At 41.3% G+C, this 20,695-nt stretch overlaps 1 protein-coding gene across 1 annotated transcript in view; it reads left to right on the top strand.

Annotated features, from left to right (window-relative positions):
• The window catches only part of gfod1 (glucose-fructose oxidoreductase domain containing 1), a 33,862-nt gene extending 14,567 nt beyond the window's left edge, over positions 1-19,295 (top strand). Inside the window, exons 2-3 of the mRNA XM_061063952.1 lie at positions 14,912-15,105; positions 15,307-19,295. Coding sequence (XP_060919935.1) covers positions 14,912-15,105; positions 15,307-16,047 — 935 coding nt within the window. The 3' untranslated portion in view covers positions 16,048-19,295. The remainder of the gene's footprint in view (positions 1-14,911; positions 15,106-15,306) is intronic.
• The last annotated feature ends 1,400 nt before the right edge of the window (positions 19,296-20,695 follow it).

Genomic DNA, 20,695 nt, shown 5'->3' with positions numbered 1-20,695 from the left:
TATCTCCCACAGAAGGTGCAAAAGAACCAATTTGAAAATATCTGATATTTGCGATTACATCAGGACACATGAATATTAGCTTCCTTTTTTTAATGCAATAAGAGGGTCAATATTTATCTCATTATGACTTTAAGATATTTAAATAGAACAGCACCTTTAGGAAAAGCTGCATCTTTCGAGATCAAGATTCAACCCATATTTTGCATTTGGTGGCTCACTCCTGAGAGGAAGTTCTCTCTCTTTAGCTGCTAAATACTACAGTATGTTCACCAGCGAGCCACCCACTTTGTCTGCCTGCTTGTGAGAGTTAGAGTTTCAGAGTTGCCATAAGCAGTGTTTTGCCATGGATTTGTGCAGTTTTAAGTGTTGCGCTGGAGTCCAGACAGTTAGCTGATCTCAGTATAGAGACGGACTAAAGGAATAAGTATTTACTAGTGTTTCCTTGTTACGTGCAAGGTTTTTTTTCTAAAGATGCACAAGTCATTTTTGGCACAGTGGGTCAAAAATGACCCAAATTAGAATCATTGGTCAATATGCAATGTTTGTCGTTTTGGTTGACAATATGAATTGAATTGTATTCAGTATTATATTTTGGTCCACACCAGAAGATTTAATGTGTGAATTATTTTTATTTTTCACTTTTTAACATTGGAAAGTAACTGATATATATATATTTTTTTTTACAAATATTACAAAATAAACATCCTCTCGGGGTCATTTTTGGCTGCATCTAAGGGTTAAATACCAGTACACTGCAATGACTGTGCACTACTTCCTGATGTCTCCACAGTTATTTTGCAAGGTGTAGCGCAACCTTTACTTCACAGACAGGGGATCAAAATCTGTGATCTGCCGCTGTCAACGCAAGCCATCGCAGAAAATGAAAAGATACCAGCATGACATGGAATTTAAAACAGCTTCTTTCTTTCAATAGTCTTTTTTAATCTCTGCTGGAGTACAGATTAAACACAAGGAGGTACAACATGTTAGCAAGTGAGGTGTTAGTACTTCTTTTTTAAAACAGTTTCTCTCTGCTTCCAGCCTTAATGCTTAATCTCAGATTATCCACGTCCTGACTCCAGCTCATTATTGAACACATACATATCCATAAATATACATTTTTCACAGTTCTCAATGAGAGGATTTCAGCAGGCCTGCATCGGCTATTTCTTTACAACGCTGCAGGAACCAGGAACTTGCATTTTATTGGCAAAAATGTTGATCAAAAACGACTTCTCATAATTAAATAGTTCACTATGAAAAGAAGCCTTGAAATGAAGCTGAGTTCATGTTGCCTCTGTCACAGAATGATAATGAGGAGTAAGGTTATATCATCATGGAGAGATGCAAATGGAAGACTTTGCATACAGTTGAAGTCCCTATGTCATATCAGTTATTATAAACCACCCTTAAACTTCTAAGAATAACACATAATAGACTATCAGGGTTTGAGTCCTGCAGAGAAATACCTCTCATTGACTTTTCATGTCTATAGATATTTTTGTGGATTCTTGGTTTTTGGTTTCCTGCCTTCATTGCTCGTGCATTGCATTTTCCACCTTGTTTATCTCACACTCCAGAAGAGCTGCACTTAATGCACCATTGTATCTGTTCTCTGTCTGCTGTCAGTGAGCCAAAGCAGCCAGGAGACAGCCTCCAGAATCCAATTGTAGAGGAAACAAACGGCCAAAAAAAGCAACAAAAGGCAGGGTATCAACTGGTCATGCTGTCTCAAAGGACAGGACGTTGTCAGTGGTTGTTTGAGGTCATCTCAGTTGACTTATTCGACAGCTCTGTGGCTCTGAGCCTCATGTTGGTGATTCAGAGCCTCAGACTGTTGTGTGTCACATTGTAAATAAGCAGAGTTTCCAGCAGCGGCATGCGGACAGGAAACTCTGTTTTCCCTCAGCTATGATATCAGTGACTGACAAGAATACGTTTGACATTTTTATGAGATATTCTTGTTGGGAGGAAGTGTGTGGATCGTGATGTCTGCAGAACGATCTTTCATCAACACATTTTATCCATACTGTCATTTTTAAGTTTAATGGCTGAAGACACATCAAAGACCAAAAACTAATTGTGAGTAGGAGAATCATGGAGCCTATCTCAGGTGTAATCTGACCTGGATGCATTCAGCTAAAGTGAAATACTTTTTCCTAACATGCAAACTGAGGATGGGCATTTCCAGCAGAATCACTATTTGATAATCACTAGGGACTGTTTGACCCCAACCCACACACCCCCAGGCACGCAAACACATTAAGACGTAAGGAGATAGAGAATGCAATAGTCTCTGCATCTTTCTCTGCTTCTGAATCAGGCTTAGGCGGTATCACAGTATTTACCATACCAGGGTATTTATAAATCCCGATGGTATGACTTTTAATGTCGAAAATAGAAATGCTACTTTTTCTGTTAAACTGACTCAAATATAATTTATTGAGGTGAGGGGTTAGTGCACAGCAGCTGTTTTACCAACATCTGGCACAAGTGTTTTTTGTTGTTTTTAATGAAATGTCGGTAAACAAAAAGCCTCCAGATACACTACAGCCACCACCAGGTGTTAGTACCTCATTACATCCAAAAAATCAATTAAAAACATATTTTTAAAAGATGATATTATAGTCGCATGAAGTTCTTAATTTTTAATATGAATTGATGACTATTCAAATTGTCAAAAAACATGACCCATCCCTAATAGATATACAACCAACTCAAATTCTTCATATTTCTAAATGTATGACAGTTTTATACCCACATTTAAAAAGGTTTAAAATAAAGTTACACTCGTGATTTATGTTTATGGTTGATTTCTTGTGCTAGCATTCTTTGCTCAAAACAGATCCATGTAAACTTTTTCTCGCCGAGAGAAGTTTTAAGTTTTAGCAGAGCGACCTGATTTTATAAATCACTAGTTTGAAAGAAATACTAACGGCTGAAAACTGCTTTTAAACACAAACACTTTAAGTTTAGAAATATCTGCGACAGCCAAATCCTCAAGTCTTAAGTCTTTCTGCTCTGTCACCAAATTCAGTCGGTCATCCGTTTCCCTCCATGAACTTCTTGAACTCTGCAACCTTAAATAAAAAGGGTTTTCAGGGAGTTTCATCAACAGTCTATAACCAACCATCAGTGCGTTTTGTTTTCTTCCCTCTTCCTCCCTTTTTATCAAATATAAAGGGATGCTCATCCATCTCCTCTCTGTCCCTGACAGTGAGTAGGAGAATCATGGAGCCTCACTGGCTCACAGCTGTTCAGAGGGACCCCCCCCCCCTCTTAATTTACTGAAGATGTCTCTGTACATTAGTTTGTGCCTGCAGTCACACGGCTGATCATTAATGGTTATTAATGAACACTTGCTGTCTGTTAGCACAGCTCCTGTTCATGTCTGTGTTGGTTCTTCATGATCATCTCATCCTTTTGAATCTCCTAGCCGCCTTTAGTGTCTCTGTGCTCTTGAAAACTGAACTTGCCTGAACCACTCTGGTAGCTCATTGTGACGAGGTAATAAGCTTAGGAGTCAACTGAATAATGATCACGTTGCAGGGAGTCACGAGAGCAGTGTGTAGATGTGCATTAGTGCTCACAGCTGCGTGTGTGGAAAGAGTCCGTTGCTCTCGAGAGGTCAGTAACTATTAGCTCTGTGCTGCTCATTAGCTTGCAGAGCTTCATCCCATCATCTCCTTCTTCCACTCCTCTGCAGCCTTGGCGACACAAAGGTGCCCTTCACCGCCCCAAACAGAAGAAGTTACAAAGGGAGGGTCAGGATGCAGACTTTTCACATGTCTCTTTAGATGTGAAACATACAGGATTCATATCATAATGTGAATAATGGACATAGCCAATGTGCAATCAACCACTGATTTGTAGACTACTCGAGTTAAAAATCCTGCAGTCCCCATTTCTTTAAAGCCAGTAGTGACCTTACTGATGCTTGCATCGGGGTTCACAGTCACAGTGGTGGCAACCTTAGAACCACAGTTGGTAGCCACCCCCTGCATGCTCGACTTTCACATCCATCCTACTCTTAATTTGATCAGGGTTTGCTAAATGAACATCGTGTTGTATTAAAGGTATACATACGGGACATTTTTTTAAATCCATTTAACAAAACTCAGGTAAACCTTATGTAAATGTTTCATGAAGTAATGACGTTCCAAGTAGTGAGTGAAGTCAAACTCCCTCTTGGTTTGTTGTTCTCAGCACTGTGTTTACAGCCCTCTGACAGAAGACTAGTTCCTTGCAGCTTGGGAATGTGTCACCCAGAGGCTCGAACTTTGCTTTGTTTTTTTTGGGAGACGTGAACCTCTTCCTCTCTGACCGTTATCACCTGAAGAGGCTGAAGAGAGGTGATCTTCAGATTGCATTACACAACAAGTGGAGTCGCCCTCTATTGGCCATTAAGAGAATTACAGGCTTAAGCACTTTCGTATTGCCTTGAATTTTAATTCAGTCTCAATGGATTTTCCATATAAAAGAATGAACACTTTTTACGAATACCTTTTGAAAGTGTATTCAATTAAAAGACCTGGAATTCTAACATTCTTATATATAATTTAATTTCTGTGTACCGTTAAGAATCACATGTAAGCCAGGTCACTTGTAGAGATTGAAACATGCAGTAGGAGCAGCTATACGTCTTTCTTAATAGATTAAATGAAAGTACTGTCTCCCCTCGCTGCTGCTAAAAATACAGCTTACTGTGGCCAAACTCTGTCCCCCGATCATTAGGAGCAGTCACAGCTCTGTTACTATGGAGCAAAGAATCACTTACCCATACATTATTGATGACTGCTGGCAGTCTCAGTAGGTGTCATTCACTGCAGCTCTCTCAGGCATGTAAGCAGTCTTGTGGTCAGTTGCTCACACAAAGCGGGCTCTGTTAATTTTGGACTATTCAAAACAGCTTGTAATGCTCTGAAATGTATTCCGCAGCGCTGATGAAATAATTGTGACTCAGGAGGAAGCATTGGCAGCTGTTTGCACAGCCATGAGAACAAACACCAACAAATTTGTTCAAATGTGAACAAGCTGAGCTGCCCTTTAAATCACCTTCGTTTGGTGATTAGAGGAACGAAAACATGAAGTGTGTCTGGACAGCCTTCTTTTTTTTTTGGTATGAACTTTTACCTGACTGGGACAGATTCGGACTCTTCAGAGATTAAATTGCAAATGTCACAGGAAAAGTCTGAGTCTTACGTTTTAGTCTCATTTGTGTGTGTGTGTGTTAGCATAAGAGCTCTGAGTGGAAGTGTGCTGATCAGGGTGCTTTGTGTGTCAGTGTGATCAGAAAGAAAGGAGGGTAGCAGTTCAGCTCTGCAGTTAATTAGCTCCTGGAGGATCCTGGTGTTGGCAGGTGGAGGTCTGATCACACACACACACACACACACACACACACACACACACACACACACACACACACACACACACACACACACACACACACACACACACACACACACACACACACTTCTCGTTTGCATGAGGTTTGTAGAAAAGAGCTGCAGGCTCCATTTTGAAAATTTAAAGTGGAATAAGTTAAAGAGTGTTTTTCTTGTCTTCTGACAACTCAAAGCGCCTCTAATAAGAAATATGACACAATCACAATCTGGTTGGACTTCTACTTTGAGTATGAGGACATTTTATGGAGGAAACCCTGCTGTACAAATAAACCCAAATCGTCTTTATTTCTTTGTAACACTCGAAGTGAGGGAGATTTATATGTAGTTTGTTCGTTTTGACCAATAAAATGTGTTTTCAATATAACCCTGTTTACTTATTTTTCATTACAGGCAGAATCTGTGTGCTATATTAAACATAACCGTGACATTTGATACATTTCACCAGGGTTGGCTTAAAGCTAATTTACATCTCACCGACACACACTCAAACACATGCATACTCACACCAGTTGTTGACCCTCATGTCTGTGTTTTTTTGTGACGCACATTTGCGGGTGATAAGATAGGTCTGTGTTTTACTCAAATATACTGATGTTGTTTTCAGGACTTGATGTCCGAGCTCTGCATTCTTTTTCTTTTTTACAATGAAAATAGGCTACCACATTACAACTGTAGACCTTAGAGATAGAGAAGGAAATGTTCCTGACTGCAACACTTGCCTTAAAGCCCTGACATGTTGTGATTTTGTCTCCGTAATACCCTGACAGGTGAAGCGGAAGAAAGAACAAATCATGACATTTATCCATTACACATGACAGAAATGGCAGATTTGCAAAAGATTAACATCATCCGCAAATGTAACCAGGGGTCCCCACTCAATACAAGTCTCTTGTGATTGGGGCTTAAGTAAACATGATGTCATGATAAAACCGCCTGCAGCTTGTCCCTAAAGCCCTGTCTCTACTCTAGGAAGACTCATTGAATAGATTTCAGTTTTTATTGACTTATTCTTAACACAGTTGTTAACTAAAATCAAACATTTTGTGTTCAAAGTAAATCCTGTTAAAGTGATTTTTCTATTTCTGTGTTATTGTTCCTCACAGTGTGTCTTGCTGACGTAGCAGCTCCCAGGTGCATGCACATCATCAACATGTGCTCTTAGTGCACGCATTAGGAACCTCATGGTCAAAAAGATACTCCTCTGGTTACGATTCATCTCCATGGTGGCCAATGAGCCTCTCTGGTGCAGGGGTTAATGGTAGCACTTTAACACATTTAAGAATGCTAAACTCCGCACAACTCAAGGGCATTAGCAGACGGGGAAAGCCCAGCGCTGAGTGAGAGTAATGCTCGACATCATTCTTAGTTATGATGTGCACTAATGGATCTGAAGCTGCTCCAGAAAATACTAACCCTAAATGCAACCTTGGAAGACTGTGTACTGCAATATTAGAGCTAGGAAACACATTACCACGACCTCATCCGTTTGAGAGCTCTCAAAATGGGCTGTACCAAATAATGTAGCCATTACAACAAAGGCCATTTGTGTATTTCCTTCCTAATTTTTACAATATTCCTGTTTGGTTTGCAACGTCCTGATCTGACATGGCCAGCTGCTGACTGTGTGTTCCTGCTTCACAACAGCGTTTGCTTCAGCTACAGGAGAAAGGCAAACATGTCTGTGCTCATCAATCACTGCGATCAAGGTTTCTATTTACATGCTAATTCCAGACTGGAAATGCATGCAAGGCACACAATAAGCGCAAATTAGTCAGCAGGAAGCTTGTTTTCCCAGATTGACATCCAGCGTAAGAGGTATATATGCTGATGTGAACGTATAGCTCTACATGTCTGTCTCCTTGTTTTTACCCCCGTCTCTCTTTGTAATTGCTTTAAGCTGAATTTAATTTGGGATAATCATCAGAAACATGAGCCTGGCCTGTCTCTCCAAATGTCTGCTCCTCTGCACTGAAGCCAGTGCATGTATACGTTATAGCCAGTGTTTCTATTTTAATACCAAAAACCCTTCATTGAAGAGTATATCAAAAGCAATATTTGACATTCAAATACCAAACACTGTGATTTTTTTATTTTGGGATATTCTGTTTCTCAATGTTAGAATGTTTCAGCCTCATTTCTAGTTTTTGTGTGAATGTCTTTCTTGATTGCACCTTTACTGCACCCGTGTGCTTTTGTGTGTGATTCTCTTCCACAGGCCGAATAGACCAAAGCTAATTTTCTTTTTTTCAGTTCTCCAGTGATGGGGGATGCTTTGTGATCTTTCAGGCCAACTTGCCTCACTGTTTGTCCGGTCACAGCCCTGCCACACGCAGGATTATTACTAGTGTAACAAAATCATGCACACGTCCAAGCATACACAAACAAGAACACAGACATACTAGTTAGGGAGACACAGCAAGTGTTTTCTACTTTAGAACGAACAGCTGATTGACTTGATGCCTGTTGTGCTCCTTCTTGTATCTCCTGGAAATGTATGGACAGATTTGTTGCACATTTGTCTCCAGCCACTGCAAGGCGGGAGTGGAAAGTATTATATTCAATTATTCATAGAGAAACAGTCAGAGAGAGAGAGAGAGAGAAAGAGAGAGAGAGCTATTTCAACGATTTCATTCATTTACAACTGCAGGAAAACATTACATAAAGTACATGAAGGTGCATCCATGCATACTGTACTACTGTATGTGTCTACAGTCAAAAAACGTCAGCACTGCCTTTTTCAAATATGGCCCTGTGAAAGGGAATTTTTAAGGTTGTATGCAATGAAAACATATTGGCTGTAAGGTTCTTCAACCTCATCTTATGGTTTTCAATATATTGAAAAAACCATAAAATGATCTTGATCTGGCTAAAGCAGGATTAATTCAACTTTTATCAGCATTTGGACAAGCTTGTAATATTTTAGTCTCGACCGACTCCTGAGAAAAAAATATCAGTCTCTTTAGGTGCTGAATGTTCCACTGTGTTCATCAGCTGATGTGTCTCCTGTTTGAGTCTTGGCAGGTTTGTGAGCAGAGAGCTGGAAACATCCGCTTAATGCTGCTGAGAAGAGGATTGATGAAGCAGTTAGGCTGAACCTAAACATTAAAGATGCAGCCTGTTGAACCAAAACAATTAGCTTCAAGATGCGAAATGCTGCAGAGAGTTGATGGGAACAATGCACAGAGAGAAGTCTTTGTGGCTGTAGCAGTTTAGGCTGGCTACACAAGACGATGTTAGGTCTGATTTTGGGCCCGATTTCCCCAGAAATCGGGGCGTGGTGGCTTGCGCAACCAATAATTTGTCGTAATACACTAAAGTGTGCAGTGTCAAAAAGATTATTTTACCGCTACTTCCCCAAGCAGGACTCCAGATCGGGATACCTCTGACGGAATACCTGCAATAGCTTCACCAATCGCCTTTACAAATGGCAGGCGTGTGGTCTCGAGGTCCGCTGTCCTTGTGTGTGTGTGTGTGTGTCCTCCCACGCTCATCATTGATGTAAAAGTTTGGATTCAGTCCAGCTTTAAACTAAATCTTTCAAAATGACTTCACCCCCTGACCCCATTAATCACTCAGAATCTACCAACCATATCAAGGCAAAACGTATTACATCAGCTTAACATGCACAGATACATCCACAGTTGTGGATGTATTTAAAAGGCTTGAATATGAATATATTAAACCCCGACACAGGAGCTTGATCCAGCTTTGGTTTCAGGTTTTTGTTGCTTTCTCACAAGATGTCACAATGTACTTTAAAACAGCATGATACCATTCAATGATTGCAGGCGAATCATGTTTTTACAGTCTCTCTCATATCATTGTCATCAGTATGAAGGAATGTAAAAAAAAACTCCTCCCTGACTTGACTCTTCCTCCTCCTGACCCTCGCCCTGCAGGAGCATGTGCACAGCGTGGAGCGTGGCAGATGGTTATCTCTCCCGACTGGTTCCTCTGGCTTTTCTATTTCTGGCGCCTTTAAGCGTAGGTCCTATTGTGTTGGCTGTCATGATAACGCATCCAGCATCCTCCGTAATCCACCTGTTTTTGTTCACTCTGCTGATTTCCAGCTGTTGCGCCACATTAAATATTATGGATTTCCCTCAATTGTAGCATGGAAAAGCGTGGGGGTTGTTTGCTGATGTGGAAATTCATGATGTAGCTTCTGAACGAAAAACGAATAGAGAAGGTGGCTGAAAAGCTCAAGTTGTATTTCTTGCAGGCCATCAAATGTGGGGAAACAACTGTGTTATGATCTGACAGACAAGCGTGGTCTATTGCATCAAGGTTACCATGCCATGTTTCCACCCTGTCAAAATCTGTGCAACAATAAACAATTAGTAATTACACGATGCGTCACGCGTTAGCTTTGCTATCAAGAAGAAGTCTGTCAGCCCTCCGATCTCTCACACCTTACTCGACCTTCCTGCACAGCTGCCTCTTCCCTCTTTTTCCTTCCTCTGTGTTTTACTGCTCCTGTGCTCCGTCTGGAGAAATAAACACACAAAATCTCCTGCAGTGATTTCATTCCCTCTGCCACACACACACACACACATTTGAAGCCTTATCTCGCTCCTTTAACGCAGGGCCTCCTGTGTTTGTGTTGCAGTGAATATTGGTTTTCAGTAGAGTACACAGGAGCCATGCAGCGAGGCACAGATGATGTGTGTGGCAGCGAGCCCGAGGAGTGCAGGACTGGGGAGAGGTGGCCTTATTCGCTCGTGAAGATGCAGCTGCTCTTTTTCGCTCTGCCTCTCTTTGCCTCCGCATATTTCTCGCCCTCTTTCTCTTTGTTCCTTTCTCTGAGTTATTTCAGAAGAAGTGTTACCTGTTCTTCAGGAAATAATGAAAATGTCTAAAATAGAAGCACGTGTTTCCTTAAGTCCCTGGAGGCGACTGCTAACGTCAGAGCACCTTGTGCTCACCGCCCTTCAGGTCACAGATTGTCATTATTTATATGTTTTATTTAAAGTTGCACAATGTTGGTTACAAACCATTCCACACTGGAATCTAAACTCATAAGGAGGACATACTGGCTGCTGCATTGTCGTCAGAGAAGCCAGCACTTCAACATAGCATGTTTCCTTAATGTCTGATCACATAGTAAGCTCATTTTGTGATTTAACTCAGTAGATATCTTACAAATTGGACTTTTTATGTAGCTGTTTTCCATTTCTAAACCTGATTTCCTCTGAAGAACAGCGCCCCCTGGATGTTTTGTACTATCATCATTCAGCAGATTTTCTGATAAATCTGACCTTGCTGCAGAAATAAATACACAGTTCAGTTGCTATTACGTAATGCTGTGGATGAAGTCACAATGCTATGCAGACACATTCAGTGAAGATTCAGTGAATCATCGGTTCCATCCAATTACTTATATTGCCTCTATCGTTGTCGCCTCATTCTCCGGTCTCTTAAATGAGATAAAGGAATTTTCCCTTCAGCAGGTGATCATGAGCTGGATGTGTGTTCGACGACATCACACAGTATTAGTGAGGGATGAGATGTTGATGTTACCCCGCTGCTGCTTAGTGTTTTTGCTTCTAAGAAATGATGCCTCGTGTTAGTGATGGTCCACAGCCGTGTGTCTACCCCTCTCAGTGGGGTTTGTTTGAGAGAGTTTTGGGGCGGTATGTCTGTGAGACGACAAGATGTGATTTCAGTCTGTGAGATGAGCTGATTGTCTCCGACAGGATGTCAGTATTCTGCGCATCAAAGACACCTGGAGGCACCTGAGGAGGAGCAGGCTGCTGCCATCACTGCTGCTGAGGGAAGCACTTCTTCTAATCTTCTTGAAAAGCAGAGCAGAGTGTGTGTGTGAGCCGTTTTGCTAACTGCCTGCTTAATTTTCTGGATTAAAATTTCCATTTACTGTCCCCATCATGGGCTCAACAGTGACCTTTCTAACTCGTGTACCAAACTATGCCAAGTTTTTAAGCTGAACAGTTTTACCTCCATCTCCGTGTAACATCTTTCATTATAGATAAAGGATTGATTTCACTTCTTCCACAGGATCTTTCTCTCTCTCTTCGTCTTTAACGTCTCCTGGTTAGATATCTTCTGTACATGAATAATTGATGTTTGGAGGAGTGAGCTGCTTTGCTGGAGGTTTATTCTGCTCCATTAATGTTCTCCCACTGGAGCAGAGAAGTGGACCTTTGAGTTGATTCAGCTTTGCCCCAACTTTCACAGAGATCGTAGAACCAACATTCTCACTGTGAGGCTTTAACTGTGAAGCTATATGTGTTCACACCTCATTAAACCTCACGAGTCTTAATATTGGTGTGATCATTTATCCTCAATATGATGTTTTTTGTCCTTTAAGGTTTTATATTGCTCGACAAAGAGAAATGCTAAATTGTCTTCTTCAAACTGCAGTTCCTCGAGTGTCCACTTGAAACTGGCTTTACACGTATCTATTCGAATATGCTCGTTTCTGGGGCGCCGGTGGCCTTGTGGTAAGTTTGCGCGCCACATGTACAGAGGGTTCCGTCCGTAAGTGGGCAGCCTGGATTCGATTTCCGACCTGTGGCTTCGCTGCTGCATGTCATTTCCCAATCTCTTCCTGCTTGATCTCAGTCTCTAGCAACTGTCCTGTCTTTTCTGATAAAGGCATAAATAGCCCCCCGCCCTAAAAAGAACACATTTTAAAAGCAGGAATAAACACGTTAACAGCCTGATACAAAAAACTGTTTTGGTCTGACTAGCTGACTTGTGCTGTCTTTATAGGCACACATCGTATGGAAGGTACATTATCTTTAACTCGTTCATTAGGTGCTTTAGTCAGGCGGCTTACAGCCGGACTTAGCTCCCCCCGTTTGCCTGTGAGCATTTCCAATGTGGCTTCAACCATCAATGGGCATCAAAACTCCCCTTCAGTGACCAATGGGTGATGTCACTGATACTACGTCCACGTTGTGTAGATTCCAAGGCTCGCTTCAGCAGCTGTTGTGTTTTTCAGTCCTGCTCAGGTGCATCCATAATCTTTTGGAAACACGGCAACACAATCCAACCTCTCGCCTCGTCTAAGAGAGGCGGAGTCTGTGAGCTGTGATGAGTCAACAGGCTGCGCGTCGACCTTCAAAGCATTGAATGCGAGGAGCTAAAGGTCATTATTGATCTTAAGAGGTCCTGCTTTTTATGTCTTTGAAGGTCACTCTCAGATCCTGAGGTGACATGTCAGTACTGTCAGGAGTTGGATAGACAGCAAAAGAAACTTCAAGTTCAGTTATATCTGGCTTAAATGTTGTATGAGTGTTGAATTTTGATGTCGGACCCTGCTGGGGAGTCGTTTATGTATTTTGGCCAAATCATAAAGAAAAATTGTGTGGGAAAGTGAAATCTGCCTTTAGCCATTCTAGCTAGCCAAGCTATTGTTCTATAAAGACACTGAGCACAATGTTAGTGCCAAAAACTAATTCAAGAGAATTTAGCATTTACCCAGAGGGGCTTCACCCAAGACAATTCACATTTCCATTATCTGTTTGTAAATGTCTCTGCCAAAAAGACGGGGACGGGGGCAAAAATGGCTTTGTGTCTGCAGGGGTCGGGTTGGTTGGGTGGGTGGTGGGGGCTCCCATGGCGCTCCTCAGAACTGGGTCAGAGGGATTAATTTCCTGGCCTTGGTCGATTGAAGCTAATGGCAGATTAGCATGGGAAGTTTAACTTCCAAAACAGCCCCTCCACCCACCACAACCCTGAGTCTGGGCTGCAAGTGTAGCAGCATGCTGCTTCTCACACTCCAGGGGCTCAAGGAATGTGTGTGTGCAGTGATGCCCCTACTCTGTGCGCAGATTTACTTTTTGTTGCCATGTGTGACCATAAAAGGGATTAGTGGACATTGTGAGCTCACAGTGGAGGAAGTGGCCACAAGAATACTTACATGTATCAGTGGTGAGAATAAGTGCTTGGTTACTTCCTTACATAGAGGCGAGGTGTGGTCACATCAATTCTCTCTACTTAGTCTGTTTTTTTGTGATTTGGATATGTAATATTTTTAAGAAATAACTTCACACACTTCACTTCAAAATTGGCATTTTAATTGGGAAATTGGGATTCTTTGGCTATTACAGCCAGCCTCAAGTTCACACTTTAATGAACAGCAGTTTTTTTCACTTCATTTCCAACACTGGAGGTTGCCACTTGATGGAGATGCCCCCGTTTTAAGGCCGTTACTGATTCAGTTGCCTACACTATAACTTTCTTCTGATTGGATTGGGCTTTTCCACAATCTACTGCTCTAATGAAAAATCTGTCCATTACCTATACCACTCATTCTTTTGGGGTCACGGGTGGCTGGAGCCGATCCCAGCTGTCATTGGGGCGAGAGGTGGGGTACGCTCTGGATTGGTCACCATTCAATCACAGTGCTGACGTACAGAGACACGCACACACGAGGCACACTCACGGCAACCGGCAATTTTAGACTCTCCAATTAACCTAACGAGCATGCACTTTGACTGTGGGAGGAGGCCATAATGCCCGGAGGAAACCCACGCATGCAATGCGAGAAACTGCACACAGAAAGGAGGTGTCCTGATTTGGGATTTGAACCAGAGATCTTCTTGCTGTGAGGCAACAGCACTAACCATTGCACATCCATGCAGCCTGAATAATCATTTAACTAAAATGATAAGCAGCAGATAAATCAGTAATTAGATCAATGTTACTCCAAGGAGTATACATAATTACTGCGACATAAGATGATATGATGATTCTAATCGATTAAACAATAATTTGCATGACATTCACTTATCCCTGTTGGACTCTTTCCATTCAACTGTCCAGTGAAGAGAAAATGCTATAAAGAAAAGAAACTATTCCTGTTCTTCTCTCTTCACATCACTGTCCAGGCTCTAATCACTGTTGTGTTTGGGTGTTTCTGGCACCAGTGGAGCTTTTGTTGCGCTGGAAGTGATTTTAATTAGGTTTCACACTGTGTCTGATGGCTCTGTCTCCGCTCTGCCTTCTGTGTTCCTCTTTTATCTACTCACCATCAGGCCTCTTTTAGTAGCAGTAAAGCTTGTCTAAAGCTCAGTCTTACCGGACATCACATATGTCTTACTGCAACTTATTGTTTGCCTGCCAACATTCTGGTCCTTCCAAATTCAAATTCTGTGCCTGAAAGAGTTTTCAAATGTATGTGCTCTGCAGGGACATAAATAGGATGTCTCCCTAATAGTTTCATACTTGTGCATGTTCCCTGATAGCTTAAGTCTACGCACATTGGTGTCTATAGTACATTTATGTTGTTGCATAAGCTTCAGAGAAAAGGCCTTCTTGAGTCAGCTTCTGTGGGAGTTGCCACATTTTGCATTGTTTCTTCAGGGGATGTTTTCATGCTCAAGAGGATATTATGTCTGCGAGTGTTGCTAAGGCGGACCACATTACTTCTCTTTCTCGGACTCCTTTCTTCCCTACCGCCTCTTTTTATCTTAAATAAACAGAAACAGTGCAGCTCATTTGGCTAACTCTCATCCATCTCTTCTCTTTTTTCTTCTAAGGTATTGGAAAGAACGTCATCTGTGATCGGACAGCGACGCCTCTGGATGCCTTCAGAATGATGTCAGCGGCCCAGTATTACCCAAAGCTGCTGAGCATTATGGGAAATGTGCTGCGTTTCTTGCCCGCCTTTGTTAGAATGAAGGAGTTGTTGGAGGAAGGGTACGTCGGGGAGCTTCTGGTCTGTGAGGCCCAGGTATGAGAAACACTATGAATGATTGTCAAGTTTTAATGGAGACGTCGGCTGCTTTTTAGCTACGTTGACTAAAAACAATATTGAGGTGTTTTTATTTTAAATAAAGCAACATCTACAGAGCAAGCTGGAATCAGGGACTTGATCGGTCAAGGAAAAGACACATTCAGTACCAAACTTGTTGAACCTGTCTCTGTCCTACAGGTCCACAGTGGAAGTCTCCTGGGGAAGAAGTACAACTGGAGCTGTGATGACTTAATGGGAGGCGGTGGCCTGCATTCAGTCGGCAGCTACATCATCGACCTGCTTACGTTCCTGACCGGTCAGCGAGCGGCAAAAGTCCACGGCTTCCTCAAAACATTTGTCAAACAAACTGATCACATCCGAGGCATCCGGCAGATCACCAGTGACGACTTCTGCACCTTCCAGATGGTCTTGGAAGGAGGCGCCTGCTGCACTGTCACACTCAACTTCAACGTGCCCGGGGAGTTTCGGCAGGAGGTAATCGTTGTGGGGACGGTGGGGAGGTTAACGGTCATTGGGACGGACCTTTACGGACAGAAGAACAGCGGGGGCGGAGGAAGCGGTGGAGGTCCTGAACTCCTGCTCAAGGACACCACACCTCTGGAAAAGGCTTCCCTACCGGAGAAGGCCTTCAGTGACATTCCCTCTCCTTATCTAACGGGAACCATCCGCATGATCCAGGCTGTGCGTCAGGCCTTCGAGGACCAGGACGACAGGCGGACGTGGGACGGGAGGCCTCTGACGATGGCGGCTACCTTTGAGGATTGTCTTTACGCTCTCTGCGTGGTGGATACCATCAAGAAATCCAACCATTGTGGAGAGTGGCAGAACATTGTGGTGATGACAGAGGAACCGGAGATCAGCCCGGCTTATTTAATCAGCGAGGCCATGAGGCGGAGTCGGATGTCGCTATACTGTTAGCATCTAGCTGATATGATGACCTCATTGATGGCCTGTGTTACCTTTAAAACTAGAGGTTTGCATTGGAAAGGCCATGGTATTGTTGGATATTTATTCATGCAGCTACAAGTTTTAGCTCTTCAATTCATCACTGTTTCCATTTAGTACTATTCAATATTTAATGTTGCTGTTACAGGCTGAGAGGTTACTCCACTAACTTCTTGATACCCTGCTTTCAGTTTCTAAAAAAAAAGCAAAGTGATGAATAATGAAACCTTAATTTATAAGGAAGCTTTTCTTGAAGACGTGCGTCCTTTCATGTCGATGCACTGGTAAATCAAACTGATTCATACTAAACAAAGACATTAGTCATGCAGTTGAAGCAGATCGGTGAGTGAAGCGATGACTCCTGTGTTCTGCTTGATCTAAACGGTATTGCACCTCTCCTACCTGCGTCTCTCTCGTGTAACTTGGTCTGGAAGGCAGCACCTCACACTGTGGGTCCAAACGAGGACAGCCGAGGAAGAGCGCCGGTCCTCGCAGCTAAAACTGTGCCGCTGTATTGTTGCTATAATCTGAAATCCTTGTTACTTTTATCAAGTGAATGTTTAAAGAATTAAGTGTGCTTGATAGCTCCAGTATTGTCTGGTCAATATGCTTTTTTTTTCCTGTATGTGTGAATCCAGAGAGAGAAAAAAAATCAATAGTTTGGCTTCAGTTTGGGTTTTCTGGAGGGTTTAACCTTCTGGTTTATGTATGCAATAATCCAGGTTGCAGTACGTCTCTCTTCCAGCTTGGAGTAAAAGGTTGAAAGAGAGTAAGGTATGCCTTTATGCAGTAACAGTAGCCTGTGCAACAACTTCCAAGTCCAGTATCAGCTGCACTAAATACTTGATTGTTCCTTATTTATTTGATGCATTTGAGTCCGGATATTTATACAGTCGTGCAATAATTTGCAAAGAAATGCTGAGCAGTGTGGAGGTTTTATCTGCATGTTGCAATTCATAGAGTCACATCTTTTGATTTAACATTAAGCAGCACCGTAATGCAGGCTTATCAGTACACGTCACAGTTCACACACACACACACACACACACACACACACCGTAAGACTATGAAACTGCAGTAAATTCATTGCGCAGTGTGGTACGTGATGGAATAAACTAGCACACCTTTCCGTTTCTGTAAGCGATATTAAGGCTAGTGTTTTTCTATGTTTTTCTTACTGTGACCAAAACCCATTTACCCACCTGAAGACCAAAGCTAACACAGCAATCCATCTCTTAATACTGATTGACACCGTGGCGCTGGTGGCGCACTGAGCTCCAAGCGGGCGGCCCAGGTTCAAATCCAGCCTGTGGCTCCTTTCCTGCATGTCATTCCCCACTCTCTCTCTCTCTCTCTCTCCCTGATTTCTGATTCTATCCACTGTCCTATCTCTCCCTTAAAGGCACAAAAAGCCCAAAAAAAGAAAAATAATTCTGATTGACCCCAAGCCAAGTGTAACTTATTGAAGGTTTTTAATGATAAGGGATCTAAAAGGTTGAAATTTGCAGAGAATTCTCAACGATGTAGAATTTTAACACATTTCAGCAGATTGTTTTGGTTTAATGGACTGCAGGTTTGTGCATGTTTCTTCACTCAGACCAATGTTGTTTACTTTGTTTCAAACTAAGGCAGGCTGCTCCTTTGAGGATAAAATATGTGATACATCCACAGAATGCTTCTTCACAGTAACAAAGACAAACAGACAATCCTAGCGAGTCAGTAGACGTTCAGTACAGAGTTCCAAGAGCAAAATCATTGGATGTCTATTCATCAACACAAACACAAATATATCGATTCTAAAAACACACCAATGCTCTGTCACTAGTATCTTTTGCTACTTAGACAGAAAAGTTCATCTCTAAACTGTGGACTGATTCACATTTGAAGCCGAAGTAAGAAAACCATAGAAAATCACCACCTTTATCTTTTAAGGGCCTAACTCACATGCAACAGGATTTTAAATAGGACAAAATATTATTTAAGAAAGTCAATGCAGAACAACAGGAGCAAAACTGAGAACAAAAGAGGGGATTTTCAAAAGCATCACAGTTTAAAATGTTGAAAGCTTAATCGTGATACACTGCAAAAACTCAAATCTTAGCACATGTATTTATCTCATATTTACGTATTATAATCAATACTTCCCTGACAAGTCCTGATAAACACCGTATCTATTAGATACTACTTTAGTTTCTTCAAATAAGTAACATGAATGACATATTTCTCAGTTGACTCAGATGTCGATATTCAGGAATCATTCACTTCCTAACCATTGATAAAGAGTGGTGCATGGTGGGTTTCTTTCTCTTTTCAATGACAAGCAGTCAGGACTGTATCCTGTAAGTGGAAACACTCATACTTACATGCTAGCAAACCTAATTTCGATCAGTGCCAGTATAAAACACAGATGCACTATCTGTGACATCACTCTGAAAGCATTTTGAAGCTGTTTTGAAGACATCTTGAAGCCCGTCCCACCCAGTAAACATGTTTATTTCTGCTGTAAAACTCCACATTTGAATATAGGACCTAATGATGATACTTTGGCTTTTGCAGTAAATTATACAACATCTCATTTTAAGAAACTTAACAAGTCAAATTTGCCTTCTCCATTGGGCAGATGTCTTTTATTCATGAATAGCAAATCCTGATCATGTTTGTTGTTTTGATTTGTTTGTGGTTATTTCTTGAAGTAAGGTGTTTAAGAGGACTCGTCAGGTAAATGTGACCTGTATAAGTGTATGTATAAGTTTTTGACTAGAAATGAGACACTTACACTTGCTTAGAGTTGAGGGTTTTTTTTACAGTGTATTTAGAGATAATTGATGATGTGTAATGCACAGTGTTAATATTATTTTACGTCTAAAGTCAACAGATGCAGAAAGTCCAACTCGGCATTGTATTTTATTACCTGTTGTTCACAATGCAAATCTCCAACAAACCGTCAGAAAGTATTTGCAAACAAAGCTCGACGTGAACTTTACTATCACTGAACACGGGTGAAAGAACAGCGCTGACCTACAAGCCAAAAAATTGATTTTTTTTTTTTTTTTTAAATGCATCTCTGTTCCCCTGTGTGGTTCCAAGTTCTTAAACTGTGCTGAAATACTATCTATGTAACGACTACTGAAAATGTACATATGGAAATATTATAAAACAACAACATGCGTTTGTCTCAAGAAATAAACCAGTGCTGTATGCTTTTTATTTGTACAAACCAAGGGAGTGTTTTTATGTATTTATTATTCTATGTGTTTGCTTGTTGAGGTTTTGTGGACTGAGCTGCTGTGTGTTTGAGAGATTAAGCAGCAGACTGTAGCTGCGTCTAGTTCCCTGATTCTGAATGACTGACCAAAAACGGTCTTGTTGTATCACTGTTATGAAAAGCTTTCTGTTTGCTTTTGAGATGCATCATAAATCATCAATCCAAGATAACAGTGTCATCTTGTGCAAACTCTGGTTATGAAAATCAACAGTTCACAGCCCATAAAAAGTAATGTCGGAAAACCTTTTTTTTTTTATTGTTCATTTTTGTTTGGATCTGTCACAGCATGGTTTAGAAATAGGACATTTTCAAAACAATCTAAACTCCAGCTTGTGTTGCCTTAATAAGCTGCAGTAAGCATAGATAAGCTATGACTCTTAAGATAACTCCAGTTATATGATGACCCCTTGTTTACAAAGCGCCTTATCAAATCTGCATATAGACTTTCCCCCCTCTGTCTCTAAATGTTTCCACAATTTAATTTCCTCATTTCCACCTAGAAGATATGCTTCCTAGCATCCCATTATTCTTATTTACTTCATATTTGTTTTTTTCTGTAATTATTTTCACATGCTTCAGATAAAGTTTCTTAGTTGGGTCCTAAATAATTGTCAAGATTCAAATTTGCAGGCAGCTCTAAGACACCTCGGTCACAGGACACAGAGAAGACGCTGGATGTAGGCAGACACTGCAGAACAGATGGAGAAGAAATGTTTTTTTAAGTTTAATCATCTTAAATTGTTTTTTTCTTCCTCCACCAGGCCTGTAAAAGTTGTATTATCACTGTCTGATTTATGGCTCTGTGCAGGACTAGCCTTAGCTGTTAAATCTCACGTAGCAGTCTAAATGTCACATCAAGGGAATATATGATAAGGCAAGGTTTATATCATAAAGAGTGAGTGTATTACCTCATGTGTTCAATAGATACCAGTGATAATATCATGCAAAGCTGAGTTCTAAAGCTTGTCAGGAATAATCCCCCTTTAAACTCTTAGATTGGTTTAGTCCACGGGCATAATCCCATGTGGTGAACAGAGAACAGGTCATACCATCTTAATGTACTGGGTAGCACAGAAAAAATCACTCATTTAACCATATCTTGTTTTTAAGTTTCCATGAAAGCAGCATGTGGTTCATTCAAACTACAGTGAAGAAATGGGGCAGCTCTGAAGAAGTAGTTTATTTAAAGGAAGAATGTGCAACATTTTACAAATAAATATAGCAATCCAGAATATCCACTGCTGTCTGAGCCGTATTTGCATCACGTTTGTGTAGAGAAAATAAGAATAACATACTGTACTCACTGCTTATTTGAGCGTTTTTTGGTCATGGTCATCCCGTGTAAATGTACATGCT

The sequence above is a fragment of the Labrus mixtus genome, chromosome 19 (assembly GCF_963584025.1).
Source record: "Labrus mixtus chromosome 19, fLabMix1.1, whole genome shotgun sequence".
NCBI classification, from domain to species: Eukaryota; Metazoa; Chordata; class Actinopteri; order Labriformes; family Labridae; genus Labrus; species Labrus mixtus.
This window is presented reverse-complemented; position numbering and strand designations above follow the sequence as displayed.